Source organism: Polyodon spathula, chromosome 10 (genome assembly GCF_017654505.1).
Source record: "Polyodon spathula isolate WHYD16114869_AA chromosome 10, ASM1765450v1, whole genome shotgun sequence".
Classification (NCBI taxonomy): Eukaryota; Metazoa; Chordata; class Actinopteri; order Acipenseriformes; family Polyodontidae; genus Polyodon; species Polyodon spathula.
The window spans coordinates 11,998,643-12,016,857 of NC_054543.1; the positions used below are offsets into that span (position 1 = coordinate 11,998,643).

At 39.7% G+C, this 18,215-nt stretch overlaps 1 protein-coding gene across 1 annotated transcript; it reads left to right on the forward strand.

Annotated features, from left to right (window-relative positions):
• The first annotated feature begins 4,370 nt into the window (after window positions 1-4,370).
• LOC121321611 (neuropeptide FF receptor 1-like) lies at window positions 4,371-14,415 on the forward strand. The gene is made up of 4 exons (XM_041260618.1): window positions 4,371-4,567; window positions 10,492-10,797; window positions 12,544-12,643; window positions 13,241-14,415. Exons 1-4 carry the CDS (start codon window positions 4,561-4,563, stop codon window positions 14,100-14,102), a joined length of 1,275 nt encoding a protein of 424 aa, XP_041116552.1. The 5' UTR covers window positions 4,371-4,560; the 3' UTR covers window positions 14,103-14,415.
• Window positions 14,416-18,215: the final 3,800 nt, after the last annotated feature.

Consider the following 18,215-nt stretch of genomic DNA (forward strand, 5'->3'; position numbering starts at 1 on the left):
ATTTGACTAAGCAGGGATACTGCATTGTTATTTTTTAGTGAATTATCGCAGTGAGCTTGAACGCAATTTCACGGTGCACATTATGACTATAATTCCCTGCATAACATACCATTTGTGGAATAGTTTCCAACATCAAAGATGCCTCATTTAATTTGTATTACTCTGAGCACCATGCAGCTTGCGATTAGAAATGCACTTGAAAGCACTTTACACAATGGCACAATTGAAACATGCAATTTATAATAATCTTAAAAATGCACTGATGTAAATTTGTGAATGTATGTAATTTAAGACTGCTTTGTCTTCTACTTGAAATCTGAATATGGAGTTGTTTTATTTTACGTGCTTCACTGTATTATTACCCATGGTTATTATTTTACCATGATTTACTACCAAGCTAAATCTCAGTATTTCTCAATATCTGTTTTCATAACAACAATAGATATCATATTCTTGGAAGTAACACTTGCTTCCCAGCCTTGGAGGCTGATCGGTTCGGTCTCACCTCAGCGAGGGCAGCTCTCCACAAGCCAAGGGAAAATCATGTCCTATTTTTGAAGTCACAAAGCACTTGTCTCCTTTTTGGGATTTTTCCTCCACACAGCACTTGCTCCTGTCCACTGAAATACCAATTCAAATGCTCCTTTACATAACCAGGTGAACATGTTTTTAGGGAGGGGAAATTTTGTGAAATGTATTTGTTGCAGGTGTTAGCATTGGGACATTACTTAAAAGAATACAAAGGTGGATAAGAGCCCTTCATGGAATGACTTGCTCTACCTGAATCATATTGAAAGCAGGGTCCTGACACTTGAGTCTCATGATAAGCCCTGTGTTCCAAGGAATCTGAGTGTATATACAACCATGATAGCAAAGGTAAGACTTATGTGTTTGTAAATGATTGTTGGTGCCTGACTGATCGGTGAATTACTGTACAGTATGAGACTGCAACTGGGACATCAAAGAGTTTAATCTATCAGCACCCTTAAGCACCAGCATCCCTCAAATGCAAACTACTGGCAGAATGGCATTCTGTAATTTGCCTATGGGAACTTTGTAGAATATATGGGTTGGGGCAATGAATTTGTAAAATCAAAGTACTTATGGGTGTTCCTAAAAATGCTTAATCCCTGTATAGATAGGAAACAGATTTTCTTTGATTATGTATTTTAGGTATTCTATAGATTTTGTTAAGCAATCCTAATACTCAGTGTTAAATGGAATCTTGTCATTAAGAATCTTGGAAAAATATAGCATTAGAGCATAAGCACATCTTTACTGTTGTGAACAAGCTACAGTATATGCATAGAGCTATTTAGTAACAGACTGAAGGCTTGCCAAATTAAACATTTGTATATTGCCTGTTTATAGGGTCTGATACATTCTGTTTTCTAAAATGGGATTGAAATGTTTAAAATATTTTTGTATCTGTCTTTTTTTTTCTGTTTTTAAGCTGCAAGAGGAATATAAAAAGTACAAGGCAAGCTACTGTATAACAAACTGCTTCTTAGAATACAGCTGCCATTGCTTGATATCTGAGTGAAATCTCTTGATCATTATCACGTCATAATAATGCAATATGTCATGTGTCTTACCATAATACTAGTTAGAAATGTTCAGTAGTAATGATTTCCATTACATGAGAGTAGATGTTAAAACTTCATGCTGATATTGGACACAGCACTCGCCAAGATAAGCACCACCTAAGTCATAGCTTCTTTTACCGTAAGCCAATGTGATCCATCTGCGTTTCCTTCCATCTGATGATGTAGATACCCTTTTGCCTGGTTGATGGCTGAAGTGTAATGCTGGCTCCAGGGATCAGCCTATTTTGCCTCCCTGATGCATCAGCACACACAACAGCTGCAATGCTGGCTCCAGGGATCAACCAACCAATGCGGCCTCCATAGCGCATCAGCATGATAGCCGTCTGGACCTAGCTGAGTAAGGCACTTCTCTGGGGTCTTCAAGTAAATAACATATGCAGTTAAGTGTCATCACCGGAGGCTGTATGTGTATTTATTTCAGAGCTTTGCATTACCTAGAAAACTGCTTGTCACAAGTTTGAGTGGGATATCTGGGAGTTTATGGAGGCTGTCTGTTTATGTTTCACAATTACTTAACCACTTCTCCAAATGTGATGAAACTTGCCAAGGACCTTCTTCAGTAGGCTGTCTGTGTCACACATGACATTTTTACATGTATAGTTGTGGCAGGGGATGAATGTCACTGACAAGCTTAGTTAGTGGGGTGTACAGTATTCTGGTTCACTCACTAAAACAGAAGCAGATCAGAAAACTTTGTGCTAGGGTTTCTTTGTTTTTGTTTTACTGACATCGGGTTCAAATAGTAGCATTATATCTTTGGTACAATTGTTAATATGAATCTAGACAGATACATATATAATATATCTATATAGTATACATTGTTAATATATAATATGGTCTATAGTATATATATGATATATATATATCTATATATATATATATATATCGATTAGTTAATATACATAAATATTTATATACATTAAATATAAATCGAATCTAACTAGAAATGCATTCCAGCAGCTATTGTTGGGTTTGGAGCAAGGGGCCCCGATTTCATTTGCACATTTGTTTGTAAAAGTAAAAGAAAACTGCTAATTTTACAAAACTAGTTAACACACACCCCAGAAGGTTCATTTAAGGAGCCAAAGGTTTTTAAATGTGGTTTCTTTAACATTAAAATTAACAGTTGTATTATTTTTTTTTTTACACAGGAAAAAATGCTAATTGGAAAAAAAGGTATCTGAAAGTCATTATCATGAGCCATGCACCTAGAAAATGAAATATGTACATGTTGAGGTAAAAAGTGCTTAGGGAATCTTCGGGGGGAGGGGGGAGGGGGTTAAAGACAAAGAACTTACTTAGTTTGGTAACCAGGCAGGGGACCGTTTCTGTTTATTACTGGGGAACTAACATTCCATTAAAGGCCATTGATGTTTTAGTAATCTTCCAGTCAGTGGTCATTTACGGATGTCGTTAGTTTTGAACATTTCTTAAATGTATTATTTAGTTTAGATAAATTGTTCCTGGGGACAGGTTAGACCACAATCTAAATGAAATGATACCAGTATTGTTCACTGGCAGGCATGGGTCATATGGCATGCAGTCTATATATACAGTGTAGTCTGAAGAGAAAATCTCATTTAGTATGTGATTCAATTAGCCATTAGGAACGTTGATGAGCCAAAGGGTCTCCTCTCATTCTCATGTTCTTAAGATGGCTCATTTTAACACATACCAGTAGAAACACAACTGTGAAAAACAAAAACAAAACAAACAAAAAAACCCACATTAACCACTAGAAGAAAGTTTGTTATTAATGTTGCAGAGTTTTAGAAGTTCAGCATAAAAACATTTAACTTACATACCTACAGATGCAGGAACAACATCACCTTAATTAAGGTTTAACCCCTCACATACTATTATTATTATTATTATTATTATTATTATTATTATTATAGAAGTAGTAGTAGTAGCGGTAGTGATAGTGTTATTGTTGTTATTAGTAGTAGTAGTAATAATGATGATAATAATAAAGTAGCATTCATTTCTGTACTCAATGGGTTAATCCCCATTTAGAGTTATTGTGTTAAATCATCATATATCTAAGGTAATGTGGGAGAAAGGTATAATCTCCAATTCTGCATTGCCCTATAGAATTAACACATTTTGCTTCATAAAATTAACACATTTTGCTTCACAAAGTTGAATGAAACCTGCTGAATAATGTTACATTAACATATTCTAGTGTTCCATATACTTCCGGTAGACTTTTGATATATATATATATATATATATATATATGGATATATATATATATATATAGATATAGATATAGATATGGATATAGATTTTGTCTCACTTTCCAAATTATAGGTGATGCATGTGCGGTTGCTTTGTTTGGAGGATATTAGGTTGTGTAGGTTTCCAGACATGAATATCAAAGCCATTTAATACCACTTCAAAGAGATCTAGCAGCAATGTTCAGTGTATATTTTAATTTAATTTCATTTTAATACTGTAGCATAACTGTCGTGATTCAGAAGTAGTATGAGTGTGAGCATATCTGCTAGATAATGACAACGTATCCTCGGAAACTACAAAAACTCTGGTACTCGGTATATTTAACACGACCTCCGATTTCAATATGGTCTGTTACTGGATTGAACTACTATTTATGCTGCTTTCTGTCAGATGTTCTCTTGCGTAGTGTGATTAAGCTTCTACATAAACCATCCCAGAAAGCTGAAGACGGAGATTTGAAAAGAGGATATTTTGTTGGTGTGCAAGAGCGTTTCTCAACTTTTGTAAGCGAAGAAAAATCTACCTTATGCATATTTATGAAGATCTGCTTAAAATTCCAAGCGAACTGAACGTGTAATTCGCAAACTAACTTCAGCAGAGGTGAGATCGAAAGCAGCTTGGTTCGATAGCAGAGACGCTATGAATGCACTGATTCTGTGAGCTCTGTAATATACTTTTAAAGGCGTGATCTTGGCAGAGTCACATCTAAATAATGGAAGGTAAGATTATTTGTATTTTGTCACAGCTTTGATTCTTGATTAATGTATCTTATACGACATGAAATATAATTGATCAAATTGAACAAGCTTATATTAGCATAGCGTATTAAATGTAGTAATTGATGTTTTAACACAATTTAAACTTTTTAAAAACTTCACGAACATTCTATTTTATTTTATTTTTTTATTTTATTTAACTGTAACCTGCTTCAGTCAGAAACCAGAAAACATCCTTTGTAGGGTTTGACGAACACTTAGATGTTAATTTAACAGTATTGTGTTTTTTTGCTTTACATATTTCATATAACACCATGTTGAAAATATTATCTCTTAATGACTTTGTAACTTCTTACAGCTAGCTAGATAAGTACATCTTTTGAATGAGAGAGCAAGCATGTGGGGAACGTGCGATGGATGAATGTATAACACCTTGATGTAAAATTGTATGTGATTCTCTATGGGACTGCAGCTTTAAATGTTACTGTTACACATATTTTGAGTTGTTCGGGGCTCTTTTTAGGGCGATGTGAGGTAACATTTACCGGTAATTAAAACGAAGCACCGGTGTAACACAAGAGTTGGAATATCGGAAAACCTGCGAAGTTTCCAGATTTCTTTTTTGTAATACAGGTGCTTTAAATGGTAGTTGCCAAAGATGTACAGTATAACAGCTACATATCCAGACAATGTAGCATTCGATATAGAACACTTCATTAAGGACCAATTTAAGTACTGTATACCGTGCTTCCCGAAAGAGGTAAAAACATTACGTATAATTATTGTCATTTGGTAGAAAAAGGACATTTCGCAAAATATATATAAAAAACAAAAATAATGAACACCAGTTTAATATTGGATGTTAATATACATGTTATTTAGGGCTGACCAGAACAGTTTGAAAATTAATCTCTGCCGAGTATAACGTTTCCTTAACACTTGTTATTTCCAATAATACTATTGACCTTTTATTTATGTAGTTGTCATATTTTACTGATATGACTTACTTAATGAAGTACTTAAGTTAATTAAACAAAGAAATGTATGCTTGATGAGTCACTATTGCTGTGAAAGTAAATAGTATAGTTACTTCAGATCGTAATGGAAAATGGTTGTTGTTCAAATGATGGCCTTCAGACCTAGAAGGCAACTAATAAAACAGTGCAGCTCTTACATTTCTTCTTTTGTTTTCTGTTCATTTTTACTTTTTATGGATTTATTTTGATTGATACACATTAATATGCAATTTTTAATAAGGCTTCTGGGGTTATATATACAGCATCATTTGATAGTAAAAATAGCATTAAATGTGACAACCAGTCACATCCTGCTGCTGTTTTCCACACTTTATCTTCTCTTTGAATTTGGTGATTCCCATTTATTCTGTGCAGCAGGTATAAGAATTACATTTTAAAAATACTTTTCAGTACTGGCAAGTTCTGAAAAGACCTTCGTGCTTCCATCTGATCACTGTGAGCTCAACTCAGTGTGTGATCACAGTCCGACCCACCACTGTTTCCATCAGCAGGAAGCAATAAAATCGTCTCTCAGTGTTTACCACAAAAGTGACACGATGATGGCACTGCTCTCCCTGATACAAACTCAAAACATCCCAACTCACAGAAATTTACTGGCGCTATGTCGTTATGTCAAACAAAGACATAATGGAAAATGTATGTTGTTCTCTTCGGGTTAAAAGTAAAACCCCCATTGTTACAAGGTCTTTTTTTTTTTTGTCACACCAGTATGTCGAATGTGCCTTTATTTTTTTTGCAGTGTTACGTGTGATTCACAGTATGTCACTCGCTGTGCTTCATTTGCATATGGCTTCAGTGCTTGGCTCGTGAACGGTGCCGAAACAAACTGTCACATTTCAAACTCAAACTGTTAGCGTTCCAGGTCAAAGTACAGAGATATCTTTCTGTGTCCGATGGGAATTAACGTGAGGGAATTCAGATCGCTTTCAAATCAATCCCAGCGACAGGTGGAAACAAGACATTATACATAATACTTAGTTTGTCCAGGATACTAAATAAACAGAATAAAATAAAATAAAAAAATACACAGTTCTAGAATTGGAATTTGGAATCATCTTGTAATCTAAGCACCACAGAGAGCTGCTGGTTGATAATAATGAACCGTCAATCTTTAAATTATCAATGGATTTTATTTAATCAAATTTGCAGTGATTGTATATCTTATCATCATGTCATGTTTTATAACGTTAGGTTACTTACCGTAACCCTGGTAGGTAGGTATTCATTGAGCATTTTATGTCAGAGCTGCCAGTAAGCCCCACTTCCTCTTTTGCATCGAACCCGCGAATGCAAGTGATGGGACTTCGCAAGGTTTGGTGGTCGTCTTCTCTTTCAGGGAACCAGGGTTACAGTAAGTAACCTAACGTTCCCTTTCAGTTCAAAGATGACCACCAACTAGTACTTTTGGGAACGTATACCGGAGCCGTCACCAGGGAGCGTGAACGGACAGCATACTAGGGATGCCTCGCTACACCCAACTAGTGTTGGTAGTGTGCGTGTGCACCCTCAAGGACCCTTGTGTCTATTGAAGACATAGAGGGATCTACCACATTGATTCGGTAGAACCTGGTGAATGTATGTGGAGTAGCCCAGCTAGCCGCAGTACAAATATCAGTCAATGATGCTCCTCGAAAGAACGCCCATGATGTGGCTACCCCTCTGGTAGAATGCTTGGCCACCCGTCTGAGCACGAGTGCCAGAACCTGGAGAGGGTAATTCACAAATGTAACAGTGATCCCTCGAAAGGGAGGAGGTCCCGCGTGGAACTACAGTGCGTAACTGGTGTGCATGGTGGCAAGCACCCAGGAGTGCAGTTACGCCAGTATTGCAGCTGATGTCATGTAAACGGGTGGGCCTGAGGCTGCAATGCTTCAGAACCCCTACTGGGGCTGCCGAATTGGGATGGAGCACACTGAGACGGCTGTCTAGGGCAACGGCCCTGGAACTGCCTTCTGCAATGCTGCTGCGTGGGTGCACCATGCCCTGCGTTCCCTTTTCCTTGTGGAAGGGTCCGGTTGCATGCTGCCATGGTGGCCTGCAGGCGGTGCCTCAGGTCACCCAGCAGAGCCATGGGAATCGGGACCGTCCGGAGCACAGGGAGGGAGTAGACGCCTCGCATTCTCGTAGAAGTGCTGCAGGATCTCCTCTACTGCTGGCCCAAAGATGTGCTCCGGGGATATTGGCGCATCCAACAGCATTATTATATCCACATCAGGAACCCTCATCTGTGACAGCCAAAGCTGTCTACGAGCCACCACCAGGCTCTCCAGGCTTCGGCTCAGGGCTTTTCCTTGAAGGCCAGAGATCTGGAGCAGTATGCTTGAAAAAAGGTGTAACTCTGAAGTCACTGGCTCAAGGAGTGGGGCTTCCCGTAGTATGTCATCCATATAGGCGGTCAGAATACTTGCCATATTCACCAACCGAGTCACCTGTGCTTCCGCTGCATAAGCCCGCTTGAAGTGCATCTCCGTGAACCTGTATTGCGGGTTTGGGCACACAGGGCCCTTGGGCAAGCCCCCCACTGGCGGAGCCTTGACCAAGACCGCAATGGTGGGGTCCACTGGGGGAAACCCACCAGGCCCAGCTTGTCCTTGCCCTCTAAGGAATCAAGTGGGGTTGCTTGCTTCAGTACACTGGGCGTGGATGCCGGATGATCCTAGGAGGACCGTACCTCCTCCATGAAATCTGGAAACTCTGGGAAGGGCTGAGGACAAGGAGCCACAGCCTTCATCCTGAACATGGACCGGCATGACTCAGCTGCTGTCGCCCAAGGGAGTTGCAAAAAGTTTGCAGCACATCCCATCAGGGCTGACATGGAGCTTGAAAACAGGGGCACACTAGCTTCCGAGTCAACCTGTCCTTCCTCCGTCTCAGTAGGGAAGGAGTCCTCTTTCCTGGAGGCTGCTATAGAGAGTGCATCCTCCTCCTCTGCCATCTATGCCAATGATTCCAGATCATTCAGAACTCTTGGGGGAGAGAGGCTGGTACTGGGACATGCACTGGTGGAACTGCGGTCGGAGTGGCGGCAGTCTGCTGCCGCAACAACCACTCCAGGGCCTGGGCCATCTGTGCCTTCAGGTCCATAATATTCCTTGCCTGTCTCGAACACTTGACCCGCTTCAACGTCTGTGGAGATGGGGAGCAGCTGTGAGAGGGTGGTGGCTGAGCCTGTGCACAGGGGATACCCTGCAAGGGGCTCTGGGACAGTTGGAGGAGGGGAGGAATGGGGGCTCCTAGGGTCTCAGATGGCTCTGGTCATAGGGGATGAACATTCCGTCCCCATAGCCATGTCAAGCCTTTTGCGAAGCATCTGGGGCTGGAACGCCGTCCGGATGTCGCAGAACGTCTCGGCACCTAGGGCTGAAGTGGCGTGCTGGACACCCAAGTACTGTGCACACAATGTATGCCCATCCTCCTGGGGCATGTTTCCCCTGCAGAACGTGCAAGCATGGAACCAAGACATGCTAACTGTGGTAAAACCCTTGGCACTGCACACTGTCTTGCACTGAGTGTAAGCACAGGAGTGCCTAAGCACCATTTGTACCGAGGTAGCAAAGCATCAAGGGTACTGCATGTATCAAGCACTGTGTGCCCCGAGTGCACAAAGACTGTTTGCGCCGAATGCCTTGTGCGCCAAATATCATGTGCACGGGTGCACCCCGTGTTCAGGACGCAGGCTGTGGCTCCTTGCCCTCAGCCCTTCCCAGCATCCCCCCCCCCCCCCCCCCCCCCCCCCTCTCCTCCATTGAGGCGCCATACACACCGAGGCACCAAAGCTCAGTGTGCACAGAGCACCGCGTGCATAAAGTGCACTAGTTGAAGAGCCCTGGCCTAAAGGTACAAATATGACAACATTTTAATTACAAGATAAAAATGTTCAACTTTTTAAAATTTTACTATGAATTTTAAATTACTAAATATTAACTGTACAAATGATAATTCTCTATGATTATTCTATTTTGTTCTGTCGGCAATTTCAACATTTCCAGGAAGCAAGAACTGTACCCTGTCTTTAAAAAAAACAACAACAACAACAAAAAAAAAATACTACACTGATTTCTGGAAGGAGAAATAAACCCATTAACGTAACTTAAAAAAAAGAAGAAATATCTAGAACTCAGAAACTTAATTGGCAGTGTCAATTATTTTTAATTAGTTTCGTCCTTGTGACAGGCTGGCAAGTGATGACGTCAGGCCAGAGTGCAGGAACAAAAACAAACAAGGTAGTGCAGTGGAAAACGCACTGCGGCGCTATTTATTTAAACACAAAAATAAATAAAATATTTAAAACAAGCAAAAACACTTTCTCACAGAGCACGAAAAATAAAAAGGCAAACAAAAACTAATCACGAACAAAACAAACAGGTCCGGCTGGGCAGTAGCCTTCACAGATCCTATAAGTTTGCTTAGTTTTAAATTTTTCTCTTCTCTCGCTCCCCTGTTCCTCCTCTGAACACCCACCCAGAGTGCAGAGAGCTGCAGGTTTATATACCATGGCCAAGGGGTTTAACTAGCTTGTAATTATTGTATTACCCCTCGGCCACAATCTGCATGAGTTTATTAATTACTCCTGGCAGAGAACGAGCTGCCAGCCTCTCCTCTGCCAGAACACGTTTTAAATAAAAAAACAATAACAAACCACGCGGCTATGCCATCATATATATACATAAATAAATAATAATACAAACACATACAAACAATGAATTCCACAGGGGCGGAGGGAGAGACCCTGTTCTAAAAATAGATAACACTCCTCGCCCTGTTACAGTCCTATTTTCACCTATAAGAAAAAAATTACAATAAATGTTTGCAGCAAAAAGCTTAGAAAATCCTTGCCAGATTGCCATATGTGTTGTGTATTATATTCTTTTAATTTGTTTTGACTTTTAGGATTCAATGTTTCCCAATATGTCAACAGCAGCCCCTATACCGACAACGAATCTCTGAGCAAATGGGACAATTACACATTCTCCTCATACTACCAGCACTCTTTCCCAATGGCAACCATATTCGTCTTAGCTTACATCTTCATATTCTTGCTATGCATGATTGGAAATATTCTCGTCTGCTTTATCGTGCTGAAGAACAAGCAGATGAAGACTGTCACAAACATGTTTATCCTGAACCTGGCGATCAGTGACCTGCTTGTGGGGCTTTTCTGCATGCCGACGACCCTCGTGGACAACTTGATTACAGGTAAGCTTGGATTGCAGCTCTCTTTTGTATTCCACGAACCCATTTATAATTCTGAGCGCAATCTCAAATAGCTTCTTTAGTATTATGTGCTGCTTGTATTGCTTATTGATCCTGTTCTGAAAATAGCTGCAATAAGTACTTTTGGCCAAGAGTGTTTTTTTAACATTTAACCATTATTCAAGCTTGTGAAAAATATGAATTAATTTAACCAATTAACTAGTAACACATTCAGGCAGCCAAATAATTGATTCTTTGGAGCCACAGTGCCAATTCTTATTCGCTCTATATGTCTGGTACAAAAACTTAATTACCTAACTAGAAAATAGTTAGTCCCTTACCTGTCAATGTACCTCTGCTAAACAAAACAAAATATTTCAGACATTAAACAACACCACATACTGGTTAATTGCCAAATAACATTCAAATGCATTTATTTTTTTATGAATATCACAATTGGCATTTTCAATTCCTTAGTGATATATTTAGTTATAAACGTTGCATTTCAAATGTGTCAAGATAATAAACAGCAAGAACATATTGTCTCAAATGATAACATTATAATTAAGGTTCCCCTTAATGGAACTGTGTATGACTTTGTAAATTAATGCACCTACAACTGTTAATATCTCATGCAGGCTAATATTTCATTGCAATTTTAGAATTTCATGGCTCTAGAAACTCTTCACTCAAAATCTAACGGCACCTTTCACTTTGACCTAAGATGGCTGCCTGTGTTACTTTTTTCTTTCCGTTTGATAAAGGCCTAGTGTTTTGAAATATTGGCTTCATACTTGGTACACAGCTGTATTCTGTGATTCTCTCAGTCAAGTTAGATTGTAGGAATGTGTCAGTTTCCTCTTTACCAATTTCTTAGCTTATGTCCAAAGTTTTATTGACTGCTTTGTTATCTTTAGAAAATGTCTCCCTTTAAAAACTAATTTAAAAAAAAAAAGTTGTAGTTTAAGGAATTGTTTAGTAATTTTCCAGCTTTCAGGTTGTGTTTGTTTTAGCCAACCGATAAGGAAACAATGCAAGAGCAGTTTACTGAAGTTCAAGATGGATCTGAAAAATAACAACTATTGGTATAAATAAGGGACATTAGGACATATGTATCACAATCTTCACACCAAAATCCAATTGTAAAGAATGTTTTTTTTTTAAATCGCTTTGAAAGAATGATTATGTATAGTGGTTGAAATAGTTGCAATCGAGGATGCCATTTAAACCATTCATCAGGTTGGTCTCGGTTATTCTCTAGGTTGGTCTATTTTTTTGTTACAGCTGGACAATTCCTACATGAATGCATGATTGGTATTGCAATACTCGTTGAATGTCTTTTCTATTTGTTTTTTTTAAGGTTAAAGTAAGTAAGGCACTTTGTTTTATAACATCAATTTCATCCTCCCTCGTTTTTTTTAAATTGTTTGGCTGTTAACTGCTGAATAAGCTCTCTACTGTTTTTATTGTTGTCAGTGTAACAAAAGCAAAAGCACTGTGGGGGGGTGGGGGGGTGGGGAGTTATTTTTTATCTTTTTTCTTCTGTCACTGCTTCAACTGTGCTTTAAAAATCTGATTTATAACCTCCTATTGTTACCTACTCTGTGTACGTTAAGTTGATTTTAAGATGGGGGGAATGTAAAATAAATAGGTTTGCTGGAGTGGCAGAATTATTGAAGAATTTAACAAATTCAAGATTCATTAGGAAAGTTTGCTATATGAATGGTTTAATTTATTATGTTTTCATAGGTTGGCCTTTTAATGATGCCATGTGTAAAATGAGTGGACTCATCCAAGGAGTGTCTGTTTCAGCTTCAGTTTTCACATTGGTAGCAATCGCTGTGGAAAGGTAAACCTTAACCTCTTGCGACAAAATATTTAAATTTTATTTCCCTTTGAATTATTGATAACCGAGAGACCCAAAGAAATCAACTCTTACCTTTTAGGAAACAATAATATTTGGAATGTACAATGTATTGTACACCGGGTCAGAAGAAGATAAAAATCATTAGTTTTACAAAGCAGTTGCAATTTTATAGACTTCTGTTTCCTTTTTGTCCAGTGTTATTTGAAGTTATTTAAAGCTCTGCAGAGTGTAATCAAGATAACAAAAAAGTACATTATAAGTATAGTAAAGCATGATAAAATGTATTTTAAACTGCTTAATTACTTTGTAGTTTAAGATCTGTTATAATATTTATGATAATGTAGTTTTCTTTTATTTTCATTTTTGAACTATATGTAATTGTTGTATTCAACTAGTAACATACCTCCCGCTGTATACAATTGTTGGCAAGCCAGCACAGGGCTTTTTAATTATTACTTCTTAGATTAACAAACACCATCATTAATTAAACCCAGCATTTTACAGCACTTTGTTTGAGTCAAATCTATATCTGCAGGTTGGCAAATCCCACTCATCAATGTAAACCCTTTTTGATTTCAGGTTTCGCTGTATTGTCTACCCATTCCGCCAGAAACTCTCCATAAAGAAAGCCGTTGTCACCATTGCAGTGATCTGGGGGCTTGCAGTGATCATCATGTGCCCCTCCGTTGTTACGTTGACAGTCTCAAGAGATAAATACCATTTTATGGTTGACAGTTACAAAACCATGTACCCTCTCTACACATGCTGGGAGGCCTGGCCTGACCAGGAGATGCGCAAAATCTACACCACAGTGCTGTTTTCCCACATCTATCTGGGACCCCTGACCCTGATAGTTATCATGTACGCCCGGATCGCCATCAAGCTCTACAAGTCCTCTGCTCCCATCCGGGATGCTCACTCCGAAGATCAGGATGGCCGGAGGATTTCCAAAAAGACGATTAAAGTCATCAAGATGCTGCTCATTGTGGCTTTGCTTTTCATGTTGTCCTGGCTGCCGCTGTGGACTCTGATGCTGCTGTCCGACTATGGCAATCTGACATCCAGCCAGCTCAACCTCATAACTGTGTACTTATTCCCCTTTGCACACTGGCTTGCTTTCTTCAACAGTAGCGTCAACCCTATTATCTACGGTTATTTCAATGAAAATTTCAAAAGAGGGTTCCAGGCTGCTATTAAGTTCCAGCTCTGCTTGACGGAAATGGAGCCTCAAGAGATGCATGAAAGAAGAGACAGAGCCGACACACGCAACAGGAGCTTTGTCAAGGTTCAGACCAGCACTTCCAAAGGTCAACAGGATGGCATCCGTACAGGTCTGATTGGTCGTAGGCATGGAAGGGTAACTCACCTTGGGATTGTGGTGGAGGACTTAGATAAAGGCTGTTCACACAACAGTGGCAGTGTTTCTGCATGGGATATTTAATCAAGATTCACGTGTTGGATCAAGGAACAGATAACTGGATTGTTCCAAAAATATTTAAAGACAGAGTTTAGGGATACTACAGATTATTTATTCATGCAAGAAATCCGAAACAATTCGATAAATTGAGCATAAATGCTATGTGACACACGTGATGGAATTTAATTAAAACAAAGTTTGCTTTTACAAAATTAGATATTTCATGTTTTGTCCCAAAACAGATCTATCTCTGTAGCTTTAAAATAAGTTAAGTTACGTTTATGATACCCCCCAACAAAATGTAAAAATCAACAAGCAGACATAATAATTATTTAAAAAAAACGAGGAGTACATTTTTTATGAAATGGTTATAAATTAAGCAATTAACTATTATTCTTTAGTAAATTAATATATTTCATGGTTTATCTTTACATTTTTTCTTAACACATTTTATTTTTGACTGCTGTTTATACATTTATTTATCTTTCTTTGTAATTGTGGCAAAGCAAAGCTCTGCCCTTTTTAAATTGGCAAGGATGGGGTTAATTTCCCCTACCTGCCTGGGTTTATTATGTTCAGGTGGCTGGGGTTGATTAATTGATTAGGTTAATTAACGATCAATCAGCGCCCAGCCACCTGACATAAAAGGAGGCCTCTGCTTCTCATTTGAGAGGAGGGAGCTGAGGAAGCAGATTGGTGTTTGTGGTTTCTTTGTGATTTGTGATTTGTGAATGCTACATTGTGACGGCCACTACTGGGCAGGATGCCCCTACAACCAGGCCCAGGAAGAGGTGCAGTATTCACCCCGGGCATCAGGGGCCACCCCACTACCTCCAGCACCACCACCTTCACCCTGAGACAGACCTCGTCCACGATCTCCGCATAGTTATCAACATGCTGTGGCGTCGAGATGGGGAGAGGTGGGAACAGTGGGAGGAACAACACCACCCAACGTCCTTCCCAGAGGTTGCCCTCATGGTGGTTAATTACCTGGCGGTAGACATGGGAGATGCCCCGGTCACTCCAATAAAGAGGGGTGAGCCGCCTTCCCGAGAGCCAGAGAGGGGTGAGCCGCCTTCCCGGGAGCCAGAGAGAGAGGAGGAGCTGCCGTCGCTCCGAGAGCCAGAGAGGGGCGAGGAGCTGCCGTCGCTCACAGAGCCAGAGAGGGGCGAGGAGCTGCCGTCGCTCCCAGAGCCAGAGAGGGGCGAGGAGCTGCCGTCGCTCCCAGAGCCAGAGAGGGGCGAGGAGCTGCCGTCGCTCCCAGAGCCAGAGAGGGGCGAGGAGCTGCCGTCGCTCCCATAGCCAGAGAGGGGCGAGGAGCTATGGCCCAAGGATGCCTGCCTTGCACTGCCCAGGGATGCCATGCCCGCTCTGCTCGGGGATGACACATTCGCATCGCCTGGGGTTGCCTGCTGCTCCGCATCGCCTGGGGTTGCCTGCTGCTCTGCTTCGCTTGGGACTGCTGGTGTCTCCTTTTTGTTTTCTAGGGTTGCCGAGGGTCCGCTGCCGCCGTCACTGTCTCCGCCACTAGAGGGAGCCGGGCCGCCTCCGCCGCCAGAGAGAGCCGGGCCGCCCGTCGCCGTCGCCATACTACCTTGGAGATCCGGGACCCCCTCAACCAAAGAAGGTTTGGGGGCTCCGACATCAACCCCGCCCACCACCACCCACCATAACAGCCCACCCAAGGGACATAATTGGACTCGAGGGGGGTGGGGGGAAGGGGGGAGTTGGCCGATTTGCGGCCGGTGTACGTTGTACATGGGGGGAGGTGTGTGGCAGAGTAAAGCTCTGCCCTTTTTAAATTGGCAAGGATGGGGTTAATTTCCCCTACCTGCCTGGGTTTATTATGTTCAGGTGGCTGGGGTTGATTAGGTTAATTAACGATCAATCAGCGCCCAGCCACCTGACATAAAAGGAGGCCTCTGCTTCTCATTTGAGAGGAGGGAGCTGAGGAAGCAGGTTGGTGTTTGTGGTTTTTGTGATTTGTGAATTCTACATCCAGTGAAGGCACTGCCCAGCCTGGATACTTTTATTTTTGTAAGTTTGTTTTTTGTACTGTTTTTTTTTGTGTTTAAATCCCTTTATTTTGCCCTTGTGCACTTTTATTTTGTTATTTATAATAAAATAGTTATTTTTTTGAACTTCAGACTGTCTCTGGGCCTCTATCCACTCACCAGCCTGCCACAGTAATTAATTTTGTTGATTTTTTTAAATTTATTTATTTTATCTAAAATGAGCGGGGGGTGGGGTCTTGAATGCCAAGTATTGAATTGTTGCAACAGTTTGATGTTTTTGGTCCCTAAAGTTGATCTCCTCTAGTATTTGTAAAATTTTATTCAGTAGTGTTTTCTGCATGTTATTTATAATACTTGTGGTGTTTAAGCTTTTATACTGTATTTGTGGTTTACATTGTGTAATAGGAGAACTATAAATGAAAATACACGCACCTTAATTAAAAAAAAAAGACTTTGCTTAAATGTAAAGCACGAGAAGTAGTCTTGCTGATGATGTCCAGTGTTTATAATAACTGACTTTGTATTGTACAATATATTCTGAAGACGTTTTATCTGGATCACCACTCATATTCTAGCAAACTCATGCATTAATGTTTGTGTATGTAAAACATCATACAGTGTGCTTCTGTACCCTGCCTGAAAAAGCAGTTTCTCCCTTTAACTTTGTATCACTGTTATATCACTGACTCTTTCTTTGTAATTGCAGTTTTTAAACACAATTGGCCAACTACTGTAAATAAAATGGAAATGCTGTGTAAAAATGTTTTAATAATGGGTTCCTCTGAATAATGTACATCCTGTTGAAAAAGCCAATGACTGCTGGTGAACTGGGAACCGGAACACAGCAATAAGAATAATGACAGTGTGTTGAACCAGGTAAATGCCTGAACAGCTATCAGATCTGATCAGCAATGCAATTACAAATGGCACTTTTAGAAACTAATGTTCTTTGTCATTTGTAATTGTACTTTGTATTGAGTTTCAGTCGTCACAGCCTGGTGACTTGTTAAAACTCAGAAGTTTAATGCATTCCTGTGGCATCAAAATAGCTTGCAAGTGCATCTGGTACCTTTAGCCTGTCTCCCTGCAACACGTGCCAAGTGGCTGTAACAAATATATTACGAACAAATTCTACATACAACAAGAAGAATACATTAGCTAAAATATAACATAGCGTACCAAGTTGTTCTTTAAGTGTGCTTTTTAATATGTGCAACCATTAACTCGGCAGACTCAAAAGGCATGCATAATATTATCTGAATGTTTCTACTGTTTAAAGGTCTAATAATGAGTGTTCTGTGTAACTCTGTATAGTGTTATTTATGTGTTTTAAAATGTGGCAAAGAACATTAGCATTGTGCTGTGCACTGAAGCACACATTTTAAACATCCTGTATTGGAGCTTGTGTAACAATGATATGATTCCCACAAAGAGGGATCCTTTTGGCACCACTTTTTTTTTTTTTTTTTTCTGTAGTAGTTTGTAAGCAAGGCCAATAATGTTCACAGCACAGAATCATACAGAAAAACACAATAGGGAATAAAAGAGGTGAGATATATATTTTCAGAAAAAATATAATGTAAAATATCCCTGAATATGGCTTTAGATTTCCAACAAGGCACATTGTTATTTGTTTATTGTAAAATGCTATTGATGTAAAATTAATGTGATTTTATTGTACTCCTGTTATGTGTTTGATTCTGTACAGTGCACACTTCAAAATAAATGCCCTTGCAGTAGCTGGTACAGTTTCGGTTATTGAATTAAGTCTATCTTCTTCTTTGTAATGCTTGTATTTGTTTAGAAAAATAAATATTCTTTATACACTGATTTCTTCTAATACATCCCTATTTATTGAATACTGTGGGGTTGTCTATATCCCTTTAGTTTCTGTATCCATTTTAATGAATGTTTTATTATATCATACAGGATAGTTTTGTTGGGGTTAGAAACCATAATCCAATTAAGTTCCAAACCCCAACAAAACTATCATGCAAGATTTATAAATGAAAATCCCAGCGCCCTTTTAAGTTTTTACAGTATACTACTTTAAACACTCAAGATAAAAATAATGTTGTTAATTTCAATGTATTTTTGTTATAAAACTTTCTGCCAAACACTC